The 23,217-nt window shown below is 47.5% G+C and overlaps 1 protein-coding gene across 1 annotated transcript in view; it reads left to right on the top strand.

Moving 5' to 3' along the window:
* Window positions 1–23,217, top strand: part of LOC103773973 (glypican-3-like) — a gene marked incomplete at both ends in the record, with an annotated part of 33,727 nt that overhangs the window by 5,667 nt on the left and 4,843 nt on the right. The window contains one exon of the mRNA XM_008941355.1: window positions 8,784–8,904. Within this exon, the coding sequence (XP_008939603.1) occupies window positions 8,784–8,904 (121 nt within the window). The remainder of the gene's footprint in view (window positions 1–8,783; window positions 8,905–23,217) is intronic.

The following is a 23,217-nucleotide window of genomic DNA, read 5'->3' as shown; positions in this document are numbered from 1 at the left end:
TTTCCCTCTGGATTTGTTGAATAATGGATTTTACAAATCAGATCTTCCTGACTGGAAGTTCAGCAGGCTGAACAGGAGGTGCTCATGCCTTGCACTTAATCTGCTGTGCATGGTTGCTGTAGCTGGATATGTTTCACCTAGGGACAGGATTGAGTTGTCTGAGTGTGGGAAGCACATGCAGCCTGAGACCCCTTCAAGTTTCTGGCATAGGAAGATCTAAGACCACCCATATCCCTGTGGAGCAGTATCTGGGGCTCGTGGGAGACACCTGAAGATTCCTATAGCAATATGGGGTGCCTACCCTAGGATTAGAAAGTACCTGCCAAAGCTGCTGAAAGCTTTGCAGCATCAGGTGAAGACCAGGGGAGAGTGATGTTTGGGTGGATGCCGTGTGTCCATGTGTTTCCATGTCTGGTGCTGTGCAGACAATGGATAAAACTGCTCGGGGGGTTTTGTGTTGGTGAGCTTAGCATGAGCATCCACATGGACAGGTCTGGGCTTTGGTGGTGTACCTGTAGGGTTTGTGGCTGTTTACCTCTTACATCTTTAATGAAGTACTTAAGTGTTAATTAAGTCAGAGAGGAGCCTTACTGGTTTAGTCATTTCCTGACCTCTCTGTCATGACAAAATTTGCTGGTATTCTAAGCCTTTTTCCTATAGCACATTAAATCATGCCTGGAATAGCAACTTCACAGCCTTTGCCAATGCACTCAAGTACTAGATAATACTGACAGCGTGTATCCTGCAGTTTGATGTGAACTGTCCCTACTGCACCCTATGCTGCTCCTCTTGTGGTTTTTCTGAACCAGTGTTTACTCTGTCGTGTTCATCCCAGTGCTTTGTTATCAGCAGAAGGTGAGTGTGGCCCTCTTTCCCACAGACTGGATGTGCTCATTGCCTTTCCATTAGGTCTCGTTTCCCAGTTTGAGCCTTGAACTGTCCCCTGTTTCCTCCTCGCCCGCAACTCTGCCTGCCCTGTTTGGACATGGTGTGTTTGTCTGGGACTCGGATGCAGCGCAGCTGGCTGAAGTATTTCATTGTGCTTTTCTCCTGACACAATGAACCATTTCCATGCAGTCCTGCGTGGACTTGACTTGTTGTGGTGATCAAGGTCTGACTCTACTTGAGCTATGTTGTTGTTTCATACCTGGCTCTGAGATTTCCCACTGATGGAGCAGGGTTGTGCATACAGCAGGTGCACTCCTTGCCTGGTGCGGCCCCTTATGACCACCTCTGAAACGAAGAGCTATGAGGACCTGCTTGACTGAGGGCTTTCTACACCTTGGCTTGTAGTAGGGATGACATGCAACATGCTCTGCTGATGGGTCAGCATCACTCATCTTGTTTTGTGTATTATAGCATTTTAGTGCAATTCATCCATCGTTTTCTTTTACCAAGTCTTACTTTGTTGTCCTTTGTCCATCTCATTTACTTCCCCAGATTGGACCATCTGATGATAAGAATTCAGCCTCCTTCCTGAGGTTTGATCTGGGGGGGTCTGGATAATCTGGTTGCCATCCCTTATGTGGGTTTAGGATATGGTGCCTTGTCTATATTTAGCCTGTATCTGGGGCTAAACTCTAGCCATTGCTCCCTCCCAAGCAGAGAAGGGGAATTGGGAGGAGACTTCATGGGCTGAAATGAAAACAGATTTAATGAAACAGCCAAACTAATACCTATGCCAGTATAAAGTATGTAAAGCTATGCTTAATGTGGCAGCCATACAGGGAAGGCTGATTTTTCTGATCATGCAGAGCAGTGCCTGTGTCTTTGCTGTGCCGTTGCTATGTATTTGAAGAACATAAGCTAAAGTGGGAAGAAAAAAATAAAAGGCAAAACAGTACTGCTTTTCACACTTTTCAAAGTGTGCTAAAACATACTGTGCTTTTATGGGATGCCACAAAGCTTCACAGCAAAAGGCACATGGCACACACCACTACTTGTGAAGAGCTTGTTGTGGGGTCACGGTGCTTGTGTGATCATAGTATCTGGGGACCAGAACTGCTGGATTTCCCTTTGTCTCTGTGCACCCCTGTGCAGCTTTCAGGGTTCAATTACTTGACAGGCATTTCCCTGAGATAGCAGAGGGCTGGACATGTAGACAGAGTGGGTGTGCAACAGGTTAAGCCTGCCTAAGCAAGGGTTGCCATCATGCCCTTCCTTGCATCTGTCTCTGTGTCCCATCCTCCCACCTGCCCTCACACTGGTGCCGTTAGGTGGTGAGAAGATGTTGTCCAGCCTCTTTTATCCTTCTCTCCATACCGTGTAGAGAAACACCAGAGGGTGATTCTTATCACTAAAGTCCTGACTGAATAATTAGCTCATCTAAAGACTATGGCTTAAGTTAAGTGGGTGTTGAGATATCAAACTCATCTCAGTTTCTGTGGGAGTGAGGCATCTGAATCTCAAAGGTGATTTGAGCCTTATATGTAGTATCAGGCTTTTGCAGGATTTAATACTAAAAGCCTATTAAAATCTAGATTCTCAGAGTTTAATAATCTGCTTACATGGGTATATTCCTTTCAAGCTATTCTGAATTGAATGACAGCAACATTTGCCCACTGCAAAAATTGCCAGCACATTAAGTATTACTGTTAGATATTGCCATTTCCAAATTTCTCAAGACAAACTTGTACATTAATCTAAATCACCCGCATAACTCTTGTTCCCTTTATACCAATTCCAAATTAATATATTTTTAGCACCTTGCCAGATTCTCCTCTTCAGGCTAGAAGTCTCAGATTTCTGTGCTGTTGCCAACCTACTGTGGTTTGTTTTAATCATACAAATCGTAAACAATGAAAGCACAATTGGAAGCAAGAGAGAAAAATGAGATTCTGTAATTGGAACAAAGGACATTCCATGCCAGCAATAACCCTTTAGTTCATGAAGGGCTTGGTTATTTCTGGCAGTGCTGCAAAGTATCTGATAGAATGGACTTCCCAAAGAGGGAGGCTGTTTAACTTTTCAAGCTCATAAAACACAGCTTTGTAGCAAATGTAAGCTGTAATGAAAGGATAGTAGACAAATTTAGTGGGTTATTGAGTGGCCATAATTGTTTCCAGAGTATTTCAGAAACGAAGATCATGAATCTTCCTCTATTAAGCCTGCTGCTGGGTCTTAGGTTTGAAAATTTTTTCCATAATCTGAGTTGAACTTCAGTCAACTGAAGTAAGAATGGAGGGAGATTTCAGGCTGTCCTTTTATGCTAAAAATTTCCATTGTTCTGGCTGTAGCGCGTTGCCTGGGGTGTTTGGGAAGAGGCAGCACTTCCCTTTGTCAGGGAACTGATACAGCAGGATCTGTGAGGGCCCTCATGGTAGTGAGTCTGGGCTTCAAGATGCTGGTGTTTGGAAACGGAGAAAAGAGCTCCTCCTTTTTCTTTAGGTGAGAATGCTGCCCACTGAGAGCACTGGATCTTCCTAGTTGCTTTGGAAGAACCTTGCTCAGAGCTGCCGGTGGCGAATATTGAGCGGCTTCTTTGGCCTGCAACCCACACCTAGTCTGTGTCTGGGCTGAGGTTATTGGTATGATTGACCAGGTATCTCTGGACAGTCTCTCCTTAGAGAGGAAACTCTCAGGGAAAGAAGTTATTATCTTTTCTTGGAGGTTTATGGACTCATCCAGAAGTTAATCCCTGTCTGCGGGGTGGGATGAGTGGGTTGGAAGCAACTCTTCCAGCCTTTTGGTACCTGCTGTTCATACTGCTGATGTGGCACTAAGGAGGTCCCACTAAAACAAAAGGCATCAGGGCCAGAGCATAAAATGTTTGCAGCACCACTGCACCCACTGACCCATGAAAACCATCTGGAGGTAAGACTTGGGTTCCTGTCAGGAGTGTAAGGGAGAAACTTTTCTTTCCTGTCCCCCCCTTTGTCATATCTTTTTGCCTCCTATGTGGTGAGGACTTGGTGTCATCGGCCTCCACACAGCCTGTAGACAGTCATGTCTTGAAATGCAGAGCAGCTTCAGGGGACTGTGAGTGCTGGAAATAATGCTCTCTTAAGCTTGGCTATTAACTCCTGTGCAATGAAACCTCTTCTCTGGTGTTGTAGACCTCTCCTGTAGCAGTCTGTGTTGTATTTGTCCCCCATCAAACAAGTATGATGCAGTGAACAGAGACAGTAGAGGAAGGGCCTGCAAGGGATACCATGCTGTTTAAATTGTGAAGCTGCATTTGAAGAAATACTTTGCAACTGGAAGACAAGCATAAATTGATTGCTACTTGGATGACAAACTTTTTTTTTTTTTTTCTGAAAGGTGTGTTTCTTTATGTTTGACTTAGAGGATTACTTTCTCTAAATCATATCAGGCATTGCAGTAACTTATCTCTAAGCCTAGCATGGCCAAGTAGGATGAACACGCATTTTACATTCATTGCCATATATTTAAATTGCGGTTGTCATCTTGCCTTTCTTGCTCTGAAATGAAGACCTCTAAAGAGCTGCATTCAGACTAGAACAACCAAACGTTTACAGGAGACATTTGTGGATGGTGGGGAGGGAAGGAGGGGAAAATCCCTTCATTTGACTGCACACTTTGGCATTTATGGGTAGTGGATGAGAAGGAGCAGGAAGGATCTGTAGTTGTGCTATCCCCACAGAAGACCTCAGATCGTTAGTGTTTGATCAGGTGGTTGCCTTTAAAGATGTTTTTAGCAAGGGCTGCTTATCAGCACATTTTACAATGTGACATTTGGCTTTGGAAAATACCAAGTCCCTAGCAAGAGCCCATACCAGGGAGCCCCAGCAAGGGGATGCTGCTGACTGACGTCAAGACACATCAAAGACAAATGTATTTTCGGCTTTGCTTATGAAGTGGAAGCCAGACCATGCTCATGTTACAATACTGATATCCCTTTGGTGCAGGGACCCCCTGGGACTGTGGGGTTGACTTTGAACAGCAAATATTCACACTGGTTAATGCTGATACCCACGGCAGAGGTATGTGATGGTTTTTGTGGAGCGGCACAAGTGTCCTGCAGAAGGGGCTGTTTTACTGATGTATGTTGAAAGCAACCCCAGATGGCCCTGAGGTTTTGCCTTTTCTGCACTGTGGCTGGAGAACATGGGAGGAAAGTGACACTTTGGCTTTGTTTTGCAATAGGACCTGCAAGCCCACCAGCTCTGCTGCAGCTTGGTGAGATGCAGGAGAACCTGCATGGGGGACTGCCCTGTGAGCACCCCCCTGGCCTCCATCTCAGTGAGGGCTGCAAATACTAAGACCTATCTGGTCTGCCAGGGCTTCAGGGAGGGGTGCCAGCTGCCTTTTCCAGCTTTTCTGGCATTTCAAGAATGCTTGTCCCTCACCAAAGCTACATTTCAAAGTCTTTAACCCTTCAGTTGGCTGTGTGCCACCCCAGCCCTGGTGCTCTGGCAGAGGGGGGCACAGCTGGGGGGAGCTGGTGTCCCCTTTGTATCTGGTGCACTCTGCATCACAGGGGCAGTGTGTCCTGGAGCACCCAAGCCACGCAGCAGCACGTTTCTGGCTGTTCAGATGTAGTGTGTCCCTGTGCATCTGCTGCGTTGTGATGCATGCCCAGAGATATGCAGCTCACAGTGCCTGCTGCCTTGCTGCTTCAAATTCCTTGTGTAATCACGATCTTGATGCAAATGCTTCATTTTGGGCTTAGTACATACACACACCTGGTCAGATGAGAAGCACCAGGCAGTGGCACTGCTTCTCCAGCATCACTCTTTTAGGGGGATATCCATCTGCAGACACTTCCAGGTTTGCTTCTTTCTCTGGTAGACTTGTCCCCCTGTGGAGAATGATCTGAGGTTCTTACCACCCCAGCAGAGCCTTCTGGAGAACAATTTCAGTGTTCAGACGCATAGTTATGGTGTACTACTGTCGTAGCACCATGCTCCTCCCTCCTGTATGATGTTGCGTAGGCTCCAGAAGTCCTCTCTGGCAGTTGTTGCATGGATTTCAGAAGGGGTTTTGCCCACTCAAACCCAAGCTTTTGAGTTGCTTTCTGTAAAACTGTTTAGAAGAGAGATTGTAGCAATTTAGGTATGCACCCAATGGGCGTGGTTCTGGTCTTGCTAAAACCTGTGGGAGATCTATCCTGCTAGCTAAACCTTTTAAACCACAGAAGACTTTTCAGCAGCATGCTTTAAAGTTCCATCAGTTTTCAAAATTAAATTTACAGTGACACCAAAAATGGTGATTTCTTTGGCATCTAGGACATCATGCCTTTTGTGGATATTTGTGTTCAGTCACCAGATGTGTTTGTCAGGTTGGCACAGTGGCATCAAATGACCAAAAAGGCTTTAACGGTTCGCTGCTCCCAGTGCCTTATTCCCCTGCAAAAAGCCAAGCCCAAGTATTGGCGGGGCCGGGCAGGTCTCTGCCTGCACAGCGGCGTCTTCCCACGAGATGGTGCTCGGAGCATGCGGTCCCACCGGCTCTCTGTGCCAGCAGACCAGGCCTTCTCCTGGGCACGGGCTGCTGCAGGCTGGGACCCAGCCTGGCACTCCCGCTTCTCCCAGTCACCGAGCTTTCAGCCTACAGCAAGCCTCTAATTCCATTTGTTCAGGCTTTCCTGAGCTGGGGGCTGCTGTGTCTCGGGTATGGCTGTGCTTTGTACTTCCGAGGATAAGGCAGCTATAAAAAAAGGAAAAAAAAGGGGCAGCTGCCCTGGTGTTGAGGAGCTGGTGAGGCTTGGGGGACCCCAGCTGGTGTCTCTGCTTTGCCGTGATGTTTCTGCTGTACCAGGACAAGCTGTTTATGTTTGGAGACAGGAACACACATAGGCATGTGCTCCTCTGTTAGAAGCACAATCATCTCCCTTCTCCCATCCTTCTTTGTCATCTCTTTTGGTGAAGCATATCATGGGGTTGTCAGCTCTCAGCTGAGCTATGTGTGGGGAGTGCCCAGTGCTGGGGATGCTGAGCACTCCTGTACATGTAACTCCTGCTCCCAAAAAGACTTGGAGTGGAAATCAGCCTCAGTCCTGTATTTAAAATGGTGTAAATATTTCAGGTCAGGGGCAGTTTTGTGCTGGACCAGTGTAAATCTGGGGTTACCTTTGCATCCCAACATGTCTGAGTTGGTCTCATTCTTAATCTAGAGTTTAAGTGGGTCCAACCCCCTGTATATCCCTGAAACCCTCAGTGTGCCCCAACAGCTGTTGTTGCTGTGTCCCCATGCCTCTTGCTTTCTCTGCCAGCAAAGCGTCCTCCCTGAGCTGGCCCCATCATCCCCCCCATCTCCGTCCACGCCTTTAAATCCCTGCTGAAGTCCCACTTCCTCCCCGAAGCCCCTGTGAAACGGGCCGACTGTCGTCGCCCGCGCCCGCCTGGCAGTCTGAGGGTGAAGGATCAGTGGGCAGGGGAGCGGGGAGCTTGCAGGCAGGGAGGCAGTTACTGGGGCTAGTGCTGGGACCTGGGTAAGGACACCGTGGGTAGGAGATGAGTGACAGAAAGGAGTATTCCTTGTGTTTACGCAGGGCAGGGGAAGAGCAGACACGGGGTAAAGCAGGCTGCTGCTTGGCGTTGCCTCGGCGCTCTCACAGTCACAGGCTGTGCTGGGGTTTGGCAGCATGTGCTTGGGCTGTCATCTCTTGCAGGAGAGGACTGACTTTGTGCTTGTAGAGAACCGTGGCCCGTCACTGGGGGTGCAGTGAATCCCAACAACCCAAAGCATGAGTGTGCTCTGTGCCACTGCTGTGGCTGCCAGCACTCAGTGGTGGCAGCTGCTTGCTCTGGTCCTGAAGCTGAGTTTGAGGGTGGTGTGGACGTGCTCATCCTGTGTCCTGAGCACCATGAGCTGCTATCCAGGTACTGAGTGTAGAAACGTGTTCCTCAAAAGGCAAATGTGTAGTCCTCTTCTTCCCTCTGTCCCTCTTCTTCTCACTTTTCTTGCCATGATAAAGTTTGCCATTCCATAGATTTTGCAGCAGTAAATTTATATTTCTTTCCTAATCACTGGTGAAAAAGCTGAGTCCAGGCTTGGCTGCCCTGGCAGCTCAGGGAGGGTCCCTGTGGAGAACTGCATCTGGAGATCTCTTCACCAGCTCTGAATCTGCTTTATGGGTGCTTTACTGACTTACACAGTACCTGTGTAAATCAAGATACCGTGTGGTGCAGAGCCCAGCACCGTACCAAAGTCAAGGGACATTCTGTCTAAGCAGTTACTTTGATCCCCAAGGCTGGATCGCATCAAAGACTGAAATCAGGATTGTTTGACAACACCTATTTTCCATTAGCGATGTTGACAGCATTAATTATATTCTGATGCTTTAATTCTTTATTATTGAAATCACACATCAGTGATAGTCATTATTTTGCAAGGGGGGTGATGTTATGCTAATCAGCTAGCAGTTAACTGGGTCATCCCACTCATTTTTTTCTTGGCTGTGGGCACAACACTACCGCTCTTGTACTGGAGTCTCTGTGGTCTGCCAAGATTTATTTTAAACAAACATGAGCAAGCCAGAATTTCTGAGCCAGCTTTTTTAGGACTCTTGGGTGCAAGTTATGTGAAAATATTTATCCCTGTTGTATACTGTTTAACGTCTTCCTTGGTTACTAATGGACTGGAAAGGACTTCATTGTCCTCAAGTGATACAAGTACATCATCTTGTTGCTTTGCAAAGACAGAGCAGAAATGTTTATGGGAATCTTCTGCCTTTTCTTTGTCACTATTAACTGTCTCGTGTTCTCTGTTTTGGAAGGGGCTAGTGCTTATCTGGGGATTTCTTTTGTTTGTACTAAACTTTAATGTCTTCTCTATATTAGCCTATCACATTATGGTCTCCTTTGTTCTTGCCCCCACAGGTACAGTCCCCTAATCGCAAGGAACGGAGCGAAAACTCAGCCTGGCAACCATGAGGTGAAGATGAAAAGTCCTGAACCAGTGATCAGCCAGATTATTGACAAGCTGAAACACATCAACCAGGTTTGTTGCAGGCGTGCCAGCAGGGATGGCTCCAGAGTGGGCAATTTCCAGATCAGTTTTGTCTCCCCTGCACTTTCTTTGTGCTCAGCCAGACAACCCCTAGCATCTCTGTCTTCAGCAGCTGTGTGCGGAGACAGCGTCACCTCAGCCTTGCAGGGTCCCAGGCTCAGAAGGCATGTGGCAGGTCCTGATCCGTGCAGGCTGGCGTGGTGCTCTGTGGGTGCACCGGGGCCATGCAGGGCTCAGCCTGCACACGGGTGGTGTGTGGATGCATCCCTGCAGAGCACTGCTGCTGGGCATCCATCCCCTGCACAGAGGAGGACCAGGAAAGGAGCTGCTGCAGTGCCCTTGAGCATGAGGTGCTGGTAGGGGTTTATGTGGCACGTGTCCTCACTGGTTGGAGGAGTCCCCTTTGGCATTGCTCATGGCTAGCAGGGAGGGTCACCTGTTTCTTTGCTGTATCTCCCTAGACATCCACTCACAGCCACTACTGGGCAAGTTACTATTGAAGGGGGGAAAGGCAGAGCTGGATGAGACCCTTTCCACTGGGGAGAGAGTTTCCTTCCCATGGTCTCAGACCTGGCATCCTTGCTGGGACAAGCAGTATCTTGCCTCTAACCATTGTGCCAGGCCAGGTTAGGTCTGTGAACAAGCTCCACTGCTACTAAAGGATTAGGTAGCACCTCTACTTGGCGTTCAGCTTGCAATTGTTAACCTCCCAGTGTTGCCTTGTGCCAGCCATACTGGGGTCTAGCTCTGGACTTCACTCTTCCCTGTGTCATTGAATAATTCACAGAGGAGATGTTTTTCAGTAGGCTGATAGCTTAGACCTCTCTGCTTTCCAGGGACACAGCACTGGGACTTTGCAGGGCAACTACTCAGGTGGTAATGCTGTCTGTTAATAAAGCTGAACTGCCCAGACCCTCCTGAGGGACCTCTTGGTGGTGGGACCTTGTTCAGGGTTGCTCTGGCACGGGGCTCTGGGCAGAGGGGGGTTCCCAGGGTTAAGCCCAGCTTTTCTCCCTGGCCACTGCTCGGGCTGCTCTGCCTGGAGTTGCTGGCTTAGCGACTTTTCTGCTAACCTCTGCTTTCCTGCTCCTGCCACTGCCAGGGACTGTTTTCACAGCAGCTCCTGGTTTAACCCCCGCACCCTCCAACGCAGACGTGCCTTATTAGGTGCTGTCTGGGAGCAGGATGCAGGATTTGGGGTCCCTGGGAGCACCCTGCCATGCAGGAGCCAAGGCAGGCAGCGCAGCCTGCTCTGCCTTCCCGCATGCCTCCCTGTGCCGAGCTGTGCCATCTGCCAACAGCCCATAATTATTAAAGGGGGGGGGGAGAAATAGCATAATCAACTCCCTATTAAATGGGGTGGAGGGCAGGCTTCAACCTGCAGGTGATAATGATATTTTGCCATTCACAGTGAGAAAGTCACACTGAACAAAACATGGTTATTAGTGTACTTGAAACTGCTGACATAAAGTGGTTGTGAAACGCTGGCTGCCAGATTGGGTCAAGTTAGGTCTTTGCTGAACAGTTCAGGCTGCTGAGGAGCGGAGATGTGTGGAACAAGAAAGCCTGGGTAGATGGCTGGAATGAACTCAGCTGTTTGCAGCAGCAGAATGTCTTTGTCAGCTGCTCCTTGGAGAAGAGTAGTGGTACGGGGGCAAGTATGGCCAGCTCGGTCACAATCTCCTATGGTGCTTGCCTTCCTTGGCTTGCAGTATCAAATTCAAACATGTTATTGGGGGCAGGAGAGCTGTTTTTGTTTAAAAAGTCTGAAAAATCAAATCCTCTTGTAAAGTTGTGTTTGAGAAAGAGGAGGCATTGAGAATAAAATCAGAAGAAAGTGAGAAATTATTTGTGAAAGTTAGTTGTGGACCTAGCTATCCCTGTGGAGAGTCTGTAGCCTGTGGCTTATATGCCAGGAGGGTGACTGCAGAGGTTACTTAAATGTGGGATTTGGTGTGTGAGAGCTCACTATCATACTTATTTTCTTGGCCTACCAAATTTTTGCACTCTCTTTGACATCTGGAATGCATCTGGAATGCTGAAGAGTAGGAAATATGGAAGAAGCAGCAGCTCTGAATGAATTACTGTTGTGTTTTTCAGGTGTTGGCTTCAGATCTGGGAAGCAGTGGGGACTCCCAAGCTGGGGAGGGGTGAAAATCTCCTTATCCACCAAGTTCAAGCCAACAGTAGCTTTTAAGGGTTTTCAAACACCCAGAATGTTTTGGAGAAAAGAGCATTTTTTTGAGTGCTTCCAGTGCTCAGAGCTATAAACTGGATTCCTCATGTGACTACCAGTAAATTGTGAATCCATTACTGTATGATTGCTTTCTCCCAGTGTGTTGTGTAGAGATGCAGCTTGGAATTTCTGGATGTGGGTAGACTCAGGAACCATGCTAGTTGGTGCAATTTTTGTAGAGTTCCACAGCTTTTACTTTTACTTGTAGATTTTTGCTAATGTCTGTGAGTTGCCGATGACTTGGCTTTGATTTATTCCAGGCTGCTCCTGCTGCTGAAAAACGTGTGTTCTTTCAGCAGTGTGCTACATTTTCGAGCTTGCTTGAGTTTGGTGAATGTGTTGTGTGAGGAAATTGTGCTTGCTCATTAGTTCATGTCTTCTCAAGCTGCTTCTGGGTAACTGCACACATCTATATGAGAAATTCTCATTGAACTTAGAGTAAAATTTATGGGGAATGAAAGGAGTATAGAAAACCTAACCCAGAGAGAAAAGGGAGTTAAAAGTTTTCCAGACGGTATTGTTTTGGTTCAAGAACCTTTTATCAAGCTAGAATAAATAAATGAATAAAGCTTGGCCACCAGAGTAGCGTGCTGTCTCAAGTCAGTCCTTTCTGGATGAGTCCCCATTGGTGGTGCCTACTCATCACATCAAGACTCCAGACCATTTTTGTTTCACTTGAACTTTTGATTTTTCTTGTGCTGGTGGGCAAGATGGTTTGTCGTTGCTATATTAGAAGTAAGGATTTTTTTTTTTTTTTTCAGTTCTGTTAGATGTCTACCAGGTTTTGATTTTAGTTATTTTTGCTGTGTGCCCAGAGGCATGAACAGCCCATCCATAAATATTAGCATTGTTATCTCAGCTGGGAGGCCAAGGGTCACCTTCAGGAAAATGAGTTGGAACTGGTTCCTAACTTTTATTTCCCAGAGTGGATGGGGTCTGTTTCTAGCTAGAAGGGTTTTCACTCATCCCACACATGAAACTATATTGAAACTGAAAGGTCAGTTAGTGTCAGCAGAAGGTCTTGCTCTGTTTGGTTGGGGTTTTTTTTGTGACTTGGTGGCATCCCTAGGCTAAAAGCAGTGTGCAAGATGAGCTATTTCTCTGGTCATTTAATTTTCCTCCCACCACAGGGATGTTTGGATAGCTAATAGGGATGAGGGATGATGGGGATGAGCTTCAGGTTTTAACAGAGACACTGTGGTGTTTCACGTCCCACGTCCTGGGTGCTCTGCCATGTTGGTGACCTCCCACTGATCCTCTTCCAAGAAAGGCTCTGGAGAGCAGACCTGAGTGGTGCTGGGGTGAGGATGCAGCAGGGATGGAGACTGCGGTTACCAAATCAGCTGATGTGACACTCTTGGTCCTCCCTCCTGTCCCTCTCTTACAGGGCTCTGACACTGATGCTGCAGATGCTTTACTCCATCCTCACTGCACTTACCTGTTTAAGGTTGTGCCCAGTTCTGATCCCTTTTTATTCTTAAATAAATCCTGATGTTTATCACAGGACCATCCTTAGAAGGAGCAGCACAATTTTGGAAGAAAAGGGGGGGGGGAACCCACCAAAAATGAATCATAAAATCCATAAAAGGAAACTTAACTGGGGGAGATGTGTCTTTACCAGACTGAAAGGCCTGGAAACATACTGTACATTTCCAGACACTCGAGTTAAGGTCTCATTTAGAATATTTCAGATATACTGGAGTTTGACAGTTCTTTGGTTTCCACATCAAACAATCTGTAATTTATTGCCCCTTACAGGGACTGTGTTTTTATCATATTGCATATTCTCTAGCCAGAAATCTAACTACCATATAAGTTCTTGAAAAAATAAACCCTTTGGGGATTGGAATCCAGGCAATATGCTTTCACAGACCCTGAGAAACCCGGTTTGATTTATTTCCTTGGAAATAAGGGGAACACACAATTTCTTGGAGTATTACAGCTGTTCCCCCAAGCAGAATCTTGCTGCCTTTCTTCACAACCTTGGTGTAAAAACCCAGGTCCTGCAGCAAGCTCCGTGTGAAAGAGCCTCCTGTCACTCTTCGTGGGCTTTACAGGAGGATGAGAACAAAATTTAGAAGTTTTATGAGGCAGTAAAACACAGAGCTCTAGCTGGAAGAAAAAAAAAATCAAGGAGGCCCAGAGGTGCGAATGACCAAAGACAAAATAGACTTGAAGTTTGCAAAAAAGCATGCCCTGGTGTTTAAATAGCCATGTTTGAAGCTGGTTTGATCAACCAATATGTCCTATATTTGTTTGTAGGTTTAATGGGCTGTTTCCCTGCGGCCTGGCTGCTGGGAGAGGGCATGGTGGAGGTCACCCAGAAGTTAATTTGGAAGGAGGCCAAAAGGCCACAACTTGATTGAATCAAATGTAAACAAAATAGGCCTGGGAACAGCACCATGCCCTTGTGCCCAAGTCTCTCTCAACCCCTTTGCTCAAAATATGGAGTATGGTGGAGCACCGGGGACCAGCGAAGGGGATTTAACCCTGTGGTGGGGAACGATGCTTGGGGAGGCAAAGGGCCAAATCCAGACCCTGCTCAGGACACACAGGGAACCTGCAAATGGGCTACCAGATGACTGCAGCGAGTGCTCTCGTAGCATGGGGCAGCTTGGGGTGGCCATGGGTGCTCCTGGGACAGACATGGGGGCCTGGAGAGCTGCCCCACCAGACCCTGTCCCAGGTGGCTCAAAGGAGGGAAAACTATTAAGTTTATTGTGGGACACCCTGCAGAGCTGGGGAGTTTTCAGGAATATATTTCCCCTTCAGAAAAATCCGTGACTTTGACAGATTGGGTGGAATCACTTCTCTCTGCTAGGCTGCTAGGCTTTGTGAGTTTTATTATTCCCACTGTATTTTAATTCCCCAGCCAGATGAAGCAGCATAATAATTAGAAAATGCACAAACTGTCAGATTGTTAAATAACGTAGTACACAATGCTTATCACTTGAAATTACAATATTTAAATTGCACCAAAACAAGTCACTTTTGGCTAATTTTCCATTTTAAGTTTAATAAGTTAAGGCTACAATGTCTGAAGTGCTGTATATGTGTAATATAATTTATCAGGGCCTCAAAAGGAATGTTAATAAACACAATAATTACTTAGACACGCCTTTTGTTCAACATTATTAAACAGTTTGTAACAATTAAAATATTAAAACCACATGTCGTTGAAAGCAACCAGACATTGCAATTATTTCTTACTAAGGCTATTAAATAAAACGACAAAAGATTTTTATTTTGATGATAAATGCATTTTGGAATGGATCAGCTAATTCTTCTTTTACTATACAAAATAATCTATAGCTCCACCAAGTCTAGGCCTGGTGTTTAAAGGCTAACCGTATCCTCCTCCTGAGCCGTGCCTTGGCTCTTGTTAACGTGCTCTCGGGTAAATGCTCTCCGACTCTGTATGCAAGTGGCAATTACAGGATTTTGGGAAGCCAGTTAAATCAGCAGAAGTGTGACCCTCTGTAATGAGAACATAATTAAATTTGAACATACCTGTTGGGTTGCTTTTTAAACCCAATTCCCTCCTTCTCCTCCTCAATAAAAGCTGGTGTTTGCCCATGCCAACTGTCGCCCGTTGGGACCCTATCTGCCAATGCCCCCCAGCTTTATCAGGTTTGTTGTGGGAACACGGTATCTGCAGGTCACTCGAAGTGGGTTTTCTTTAACAGCCAGAGATTAATTGGGTCCCGTGTGTTTGCATGTGTGTTTTTTAAACACAGGTGTAATCTGGGCTGTGTTTGCTGAAGTTTCTCACCTGTTTTAGGTGTGTGGCACAGAGGAGGGTGAGGGCTCTGCTGTCAAGCCCTGTGCTTTCACTGCTTGTGCAGTTACATTTGCTGTGGAATGTGAGGTATTTCCCATTCTCAGCAAGGGATGGGCAGTACCTCGGCACATTTCTGCTACTGCTCAGTGACAGTGAAACCTGGAGTTGTGGGGAGGGCCTGAGCCCCTCCTGTGTGCTGTGGAAAGCCGGCTAACCCCCTCTGGTACTGCCTGGGTGTTTTACTGAAGGGAGTACCAAACACCCATCAGTAGCCAAAGGCCTTGTGTCGGCCACTTTTTGGACAAAATTGTAGGCTATTCCTTGGAGCACCCAAGTCCTTTGGTCCCTGGCATGTGTCCCTTTTTTTTTTTTTGTAAATAGGACTGCAGAACTGTCATTTTTTGAGACAAGATTCACTGATTCCTTTTCTTCCTTACATTAATTTGTCCCTCTTTGGCAATGAATTTCCAGGAACACAAAGGAGAGGACTGGGAAAGGTACATTGCTGTGTGAAGCCATGTATCTCCTTTATCAGTATGAAGACGGAATGTCTCACCTGTGCTTTCCTTTAGCTAATCCCCTCTGTCTTTCCAGGGCTTGCTTTATTCATCTGTGGTGTTTCACCACTTCCCTAGTATTGGAGTAGATGTTTAGTTCAGCTGAGACTAGAGGAGCAGCAGTGCTTTCCAGGCGCTGTATCTGGCTCCATGCTTTTCTCAGCAAGACCTGGAAGCTCCCGGGGCTGAGCTTGGGTGGGTGGCAGTTTTGGCTGGTTTCCACACCAGTTTATTGTCTGGCATTCATAACCTTTGGGTGACATAAATAGCATTTTGTCCTTCCCTGGAATTCCCTGGTTGCTGTGGTCTTGCGCATGAGAAGGGATTCAACTTTGCCCCTGTGGCTTCAATTCTGATGGGGAGGCAGGTGCCTGAGGTGTGCCCTGCAGGGACCAGCCTCCAAACAATGCTGTGGAAATCAGCTGGAAAAAAAATACTTTTGAAAGGCATTAATTTGCTTTTGTGTCTAAAATATGCAACGGGACCTTAAAACAAACACCAGATATCCTGTACCAGTGCTGGAGTCTATCCTGTTGTGGAGGAAACAAACCTGGAGGAATCTTTGTGCAGCAAAACATGGTATAAGTGGAGCCATTGGTACCAAATTAAGAGTTAATTACAGTTATTCTGGGCCTCATTGATTGTATCAAGTGTCACTGTGCTGTGGCTTAGGCTGGTAATTTAACCAGTAGGTGTCTGAGGTAGGTGTCCTCCCTGATGGTCTCGGTAACAAAGCACACAGTTCTCTGGTGTTAGCAGGATGATTGGCAATTTTCTCATCTTTTTCTCCAGAATTTGACTTAATGTAAAGGTTTTTAAAGCATGGTCCAGACTGAGTGGGGACTGGGATTCCAGGAGCTAATCTTCATCATCCAGAGCAGGCCTAGAAGGTGACCTGTGGTCCTCTTGGCCACAGAACAAATCTGATTGCTTTTGTGCCTGAGAAAAAGCCTTGTTAACAGTAACTTTACTTTTGATTCCAGCCTGACCATCATGTAACTGCTTAGTGGCAATGTTCTCAGGGAAAGGGAGGACAAAGCAGCTCTGTCAGCCCCAGTGTGGGCAGGGGGGGCCAGCTCCAGTCTGCTCTGCATCCCAGGCTTTGCTTTGGGAGCGTTGTACCCAGCTGGGGCATGGAGTGCAGGTGGCATTGCTGTGAGCCAAGACACCTTGGAGATTCTCACTCCATCCTGAGCTGCTCCATGTGCTGGGAATGTCAGAGCTGGGGATTTCCCCAGTGTATTTCTGCCCCTTCGCTCTGCAGTGGAGATGAGGTGTGCTTATGGCATTCTCTTCTCCCCAGGGTGTTAATGTGTATTGGTCCATGACACAGCCAGGGATGGGTCAGCATCCCTGATCCATGACACAGCCAGGGATGGGTAGTGCAAGAGTCCTTCCAGCTCCTGCCTGCTCAGCCCCCTGTGGGGTTTTGTGCATCGTGTATTGAAGGAACCAAAAGCACCTGTTGGTTTGGCATCCCTTTGGTGGAAAGGGCACAGTAAGGTGTCTCACTGCTGTGTGCAGAGAGACATCAGCGGGCTGAAGCAGTTCCTCTTCTAGTCTCAGCAGCTTTCTTCTTGCAACAAATGTCACCAGAGCTTTTCTGGTCTGAAGTAGAAGAGACATTGGACCTAAACCCCATGCAGAAATCTTGCTCTGGGAAAGGCTGGTCCTTTTTTTTTAAAGAACTGGCGTGGTAAGAAGCTGAGGCTACTCCTGAGACCTCTCCTGATGCTCTGTCCCACCTCTGTGGAGGCAGTGGCTGGCACAGACCACTGCAGCTTTCATCCAAGCTGTGCTGCAGTCAGAAAGTGCAAGAGGTTTTGTGTGGTTTAGATCATTAATAATTTGTAACCTCTCTCGTTCTTGTCATACCTGTTGCTGAAGCATATGTCTGTAATGAGGCAGGTCTGTGTGCCAGCAAACCCTGTCACCAGCCAGTGAGGCCACTTTGACCTGTCTGCGTTGGGGCAGGTGTAAATAACCCTCACGATTCAGGAGGACTCTCAGTTAATGCTGTTGCTCTTTAAACTTCTTGGTGTGGTTTTGACATGTGACTGCAAAGGCTGCATTGTATTTTGGTGCTCTTGCTGTTGGAGCACATGCTGTGAGAGATGGTTCCTGCAGCACATAAAACTCAGAGCAAAGAGGGAGGTTTAGGCTGCATTGTGTTTGTTGCTCATGGCCTCTGTCAGCTGTATGGCGAGGGAATGATACTTAAAGCAGGATAAGGTGCTTGGGTGGCCTGAGGACACATGTAAGAAGATGCTGTCTTGTGAAGCATGGTCAGCAGGGGAGGTGGGAGACAGCTGCCAGAGGATGGGTGTTTGAGCCATCAAGAAATATTATGATGGGCAGGAAGTTACTTTTTATTTTTGGCAGGACCCCTCAAATGCCTCCTGTCTATGGTTCAGGCAGGAGTTTACTGACCTTTTCATGCAGCACATAAGCTCCTAAATGCTGAGGGTGAGACTCACATAGATGCATTTCAGGGCTTCCTCTGCAAGTGTTGAGTCTCACTGGGGGAGGGTATAAAGTCACCAGCTTTTAGCCTAATTTAAACGCTGAGTTGCTTCAGCTGCTCAGTTGGTGGCCGTGCATCTATGTGTGAGAACCACCCTGGACAGGGGTCCTTGTGCCTCTTGCCTGCAGGTCTGGAGGCCTGAGCCTTGCAGGATCTGTTGGATGCCTTCAGTATTAGTGATGGGTTGCACCCAGCAGTGCCCATGGTGGAGCCTGGAAGTTTCCTTATCCTGTTTGTAGACTCAGCCTAGGAGGCAGGTGCTAATATTGATACTGGAAAAGCTGTGTTTATGAAGTTAAATGTTCTCCTCTTTGGCTTTTAGCAACCTCAGCCGTGCTCTGAATGCAGAGGAGAGCTGTGACCTTGCCCAGGAGCCAGCCCAGCTATTGGCCATTACATAGGGACCATGGAGGCTGGAGAGACACCACTCCTGGGGTCACTTCTGGTCTGGTTTGTCTCAGCTGAATGCCTGTTCAATGTGAAGTGCATAAATCTTCGTGGCAGCGGGGCTTGGGGCTCCCTGCTCCTGCTGAGCACCTTCCCCAGCAACACCAGCTCTGTCCTGCAAGCAGACCCCCTACTCTGCTCTCCACACAGGACAGAGTGGTGGGTTTTGGGTGGCAGGGGTGACCATGTGATGGTGGAGGCCACTGATCCCCCCAGATCCCAAGCAGCATGGCCGGGGCTCAGCCTGGCACAACCTGCCCCAGTGTAGTGGCTGGTGTGGTGCCCTCCAGGGAGGGCAGACCAACTGCATGTTCCTCCTTAGCTAACAAGTTTGGGGGAAGTTTACCATGGAGTTCTCTTTCTGCCTGATTGAAGTTTCTGCTCAAATCAACAGCTCGGTAGTTAGCTCTGCACTGGGGTTGTCCTGTCTGATAGGAGGCAACTGGCTTATGAAGCAGTTGTTCAGTCCCCTGTGACAGCTCCGTGGAGCTGGAAACATGGAGCAGAGCTGCTTGCTGTTGCTTTTTGGGCTTCCAGTGTCTTGGGGTGAAGCTGAGTGCAAAAGTAAAGCTAGAAATGGCAGCTATCCACCAACGATGGACAGGATGTGTCCAGGGTGACAGGGGCTGGTGTTCTGGCAGAAACCTCCATACAAGATGACATTGTGCACAAAAATACACGATTTGAGAAGTGCCCCTCCGCTGGGAGCTTTTAGGGAGAAAGGGAAGTGGCTGGGACAGAGATGTACCTCTCATCAGCGTGGCAGAAGGAGAAGGGGGGGAAAGCCTTCCGGTGCAGCTCTCAGCTTGCTGTTTCCTACCTGGTGCCAAGGACAAGATGTTTGTCTCGCAGGCAGCCCCAGCAGACGTCGCTGACAGCTGGAGAGCGGCCACGTGTGCTGGAGCCTGAGCCAAGAGGAAATCTCCCAGGCACTCCAGCGTGGGCTGGGCTGAGCTGGGCGGTGAGGAGGCTGTGGGGACCCACTCACTGCTGCATGCCCTGCATTGGGCACATCGGTCCCCCCTAGGGAAACGTGGGGCGTTTTTTGGCAGGTGGCTTAAACTTGTATGATACCTACATGTTCTCCTAGGTGCCCTTGCATCTAGGGCACCTTCCTTGCAGACTCCCTGCTCAAATGCCTGAAGGACATGAGGTGATGAGGTGACTGGTTGCTCCACCTCTACCCATGTTGTCTTCTAGTTCGCTGTGCTCCTGCTTTGCTTGTTGTCTCATGTTTTATCTTCTGATGATGTGTGCTTTGGGCCTTCCTGAGCGGTGTTTGGATGGCAGAGCAGGGTTCTGCTCCAACATAACTAGACAAAATATGGAAAATATGGATAATAGCAGTGATGGGTCCTAGTCCACGTAGGCTCTCATACCTCTCCTTCACTCACTTGCCAACTCCCTGAGGGGTGGCTGCTTGACAGGTGGAAAAATTGGTCCAGGTTTTTCTGTCTAGAGATGCAGAGTGGGTGGAAAGGAGTGGGGAAGGCAGCTGGGGCTGCTGGTAGGAGACTGAGGAACTTCATGGGGAGAAGGGTTAGGGATATAATGTCAGTGAAGAAATAGTGTGGGAAGGGGTTAAGGTAGACCACCCTTGCTGGGAGCAGGGGAAGGAGATCATTGCAATGCCTTCTCCACTCTCAACAGACATGAGTATTTATATGCCTGGTGGGGACAGCTGTCTTGGTAACTTTAATGCTTCCAGGCAGTCTGAAAGCCCAAGTGGTCTTGAAATACCATCTCTTTCATTGTTGCAGGTTTAAAAGTGTATCCGCAGGACTAATGTGGCATTCTGCTCCCCTTTATCAAGGTACAGGTTTCCTGGGTTGTGCACTGAACGTACTCAGGAGATGCTCTGGCATGAGTAACATCATACCCGGAGAAGTTACAGGCCCTGTGGCAGAGACTGGGACTGAGGAAATGATGCAGACCAGCCCAGGCAAAGGAAAGAAGAGCTGTAAGGGGATGTTTGCAGTAAAAGCTACATTCCTATCTCACTTCTAGAGAAGTGGTAGCTCATAGGAGTCTATCTCATTCTTGTAGGAAAAGATCCAGGCTGAGTCCAGCAAGGTGATGAAATCACCATCTACTGCCTGGTCCAACTCTGTGTTCAATGATTGGCTTGATGATTGGTTTTTTTGGAGTTTGTTTGGATGTCTGTGTTTGGAGGAGGTGGATAGCAGTAGTGCAGGAAGGGGTCCTGAAGGACCAGGGGTAGTTTGGTCTCAGAAATGGAAAGGAGGAGGAAGAGCTATAGCAGTTCACAGAGAGAGGAGCAGTATTTCTTCAGCATCAGCATTGGTATGAGGCTCAGGGGATGAGCCAGAAGCAGACAGAGACTGCCAGGTCCCCAGCAGGCTGGGCTGGACCCTGCAGCCCTGCTCGGCACCCACACCAGCCTGTTCCTTCCTACCAGCACACAAAAACAAGCCATAAATAGCTGCAGGGCGGAAGGGGAAGGAACTGGGTGTAAGGTGAATGAGCTGATGGCAAGGCCTGAGGAATCTCTTTTTCACATGTGCCCTGTGATGGATGAGCATTTGTTTGGGTCAGGGAAGTGATACGTCCCCTGCCTGGGGGGGACCAGGCATGAGCTGGTCCTCCTGTCTGCCACAGTGCCAGCGAGGGCCTAACCTCCACATCCATGGGACCATCCTGTCCTAGGCATCAGCCTGCTGTGTCACCAAGCAGGAGCAATTCGTAACAACCTGGCAGCCCCTTCTGCTGCTAATGAGATTTACTGTCCAGTGCAGACTCGCTTTAATTACTGCCAGCACTTACGGGTCTTTGTCTGTCTTCCTTTACCTACAGGAATGTTGTCAGGTTCGATAGCTAATCTGGAATTAAGATGATGATCCATAAAGTAGGGCCATGCTTTGGCCAATAATTCACTGCTGTCACCAGTTTCTTTGTGCTATCAGGAGAGTGATCAGGAAAACGGATTTACTAGCACCTGAGAGTGTCTCCTCTGGAGCTCGAGAAGGCAGTAAAGGGGTCCAGCTGCACCAGAGACCCTGAGTAATGCGCAGTAGGGTTTTTTCCTGTTCCAGGGCATGGTATTTTGAGTGCTGGGATTAAAGACTAAAACATTTTTGTGGTTGAAGAGCCACTCAGAGCTGCAGTGCCCCTTTTGGCACCCGTTGCTGTATAGGCTGGAGTGGAGCCCCAAGATGAGTACATGAGAAGGGTGTCCTGAGGCCATCCCTTGCCCACTCTGCCCAGAGCAGTCAGGAGGTGCTGCCTGAGGCTTCATCTGCAGAGTATGGCCTCAGCAGTACAAAACTTGTGATGCCTTGAAGCAGGCAGCATGGGGAAGTGCAGAATTTGCTTTTAGAGCGGCTGATAAAACAGCTGACATTCCAAATTTGTTGTCTTCCCAAGCACTGAAAATTACTTTTCCAGTTCCAAAGCCTTCTTCCACTTTATTAACATTTGATTAGCAATTGCTCCTTGTGCTGAGCTTGAAATAGGAGTACAATTAGGAACAGATTTCTTTGCCACATCTGTGCTGCCAAGGTGCATCCAACTGGAAGGGCCAAAAGGAAATGACAATTCGGGTGTCGTCCTGCCAAAATGGGCTCTTCTGTCTGTGGGCTAATGTTGTGGTCAGAAGGGCAGTGATGCCCACCTGTGTGCACATGCACATGTGTTTGCTCTTTTAAGACAGAGGTACAGATCCTGCTATTTAAGGATATTTTTAAAGTTTTAAATATTCTTAGTTTTAATCATAGAATCATAGGATGACTTAGATTGGAAGGGACCTTAGAGATCATCTAAACCAACCTCTCTGCCACGGGCATGGACGCCTCTCAACTAGACAAGGTTGCTCAAGGCCTCATCCAACCTGGCCTTGAACACCTCCAGGGAGGGGGCACCCACAACCTCTCTGGGCAACCTATTCCAGAGTCTTGCCACCCTCATACTGAAGAACTTCTTCCTAAGAAGTAGGGGAAAAAAAGTGTAGTCTAAAATTTTTAAATGGCCTTTGGTGCTTGGTGCCAGGGAACATTGAGTTTTTCTGTATTATGCATTGCACTTTGTTGCTGCCTGAGAGAGGGAAAGCTCTCTAGAGCCTGGAAAGAAGCAAGATGCTGAAAATGATGCTGTTGATGTGTTGAGTTTCTGCTGGTGCATGCTCCTATGCCACCAAGGCTTCTGTCCACAGAAAGAATAAACCAAACAGATCTGGGAAATAGGGAAGTGGGGTGGAGGGCATCAGAGAATCTCATGATGAGGGTTGGTTAAAAAACAAAGAATTTGCTAATAGAAGATAATTTTTTCCATGCTATTTCCAGAGCTAATAAGCAGAGGAAGTGGAGAGAATCGATTCGCCTGTTGCATGCTTGTGTATGCCACAAAAATTCAAAACACATGAGTTTTCAAAAAGTCCACAACTTCAGCCTTTTAAAATGGTTGCTTGTGATCAGATAATGACCTTTGTAAGCAAAACAACCCCAGATGTATGTCATAATGGGAATATACTTCTGTACATTGTAATGAACTGTTAACAGGGAACAGTATCGTGTGAAAATCTGCACATTTCCCATGATGCTGCCCTGATATAAAAGCCACACATAAATTATTCAGTATTGCAGGTTTCAAGGTCAGGATTTGCCAAAAGATCTAGTTGTTCGTTTGGTGTTGCTTTTTTCCCCCAAAAAACCCATTATTTTCAGCAGACTGGAATTTAAAATAGAAGAATCTGTTGGGAATCTCAGGAATTGTATGGGAGGCACAGCAGCATCTGTGAAGGGAA

This window comes from Merops nubicus, unplaced genomic scaffold (genome assembly GCF_000691845.1).
Source record: "Merops nubicus isolate BGI_N331 unplaced genomic scaffold, ASM69184v1 scaffold11395, whole genome shotgun sequence".
NCBI classification, from domain to species: Eukaryota; Metazoa; Chordata; class Aves; order Coraciiformes; family Meropidae; genus Merops; species Merops nubicus.
Note: the sequence above shows the minus strand (reverse complement) of the source record. Positions and strands in the feature narration are given on the sequence as shown.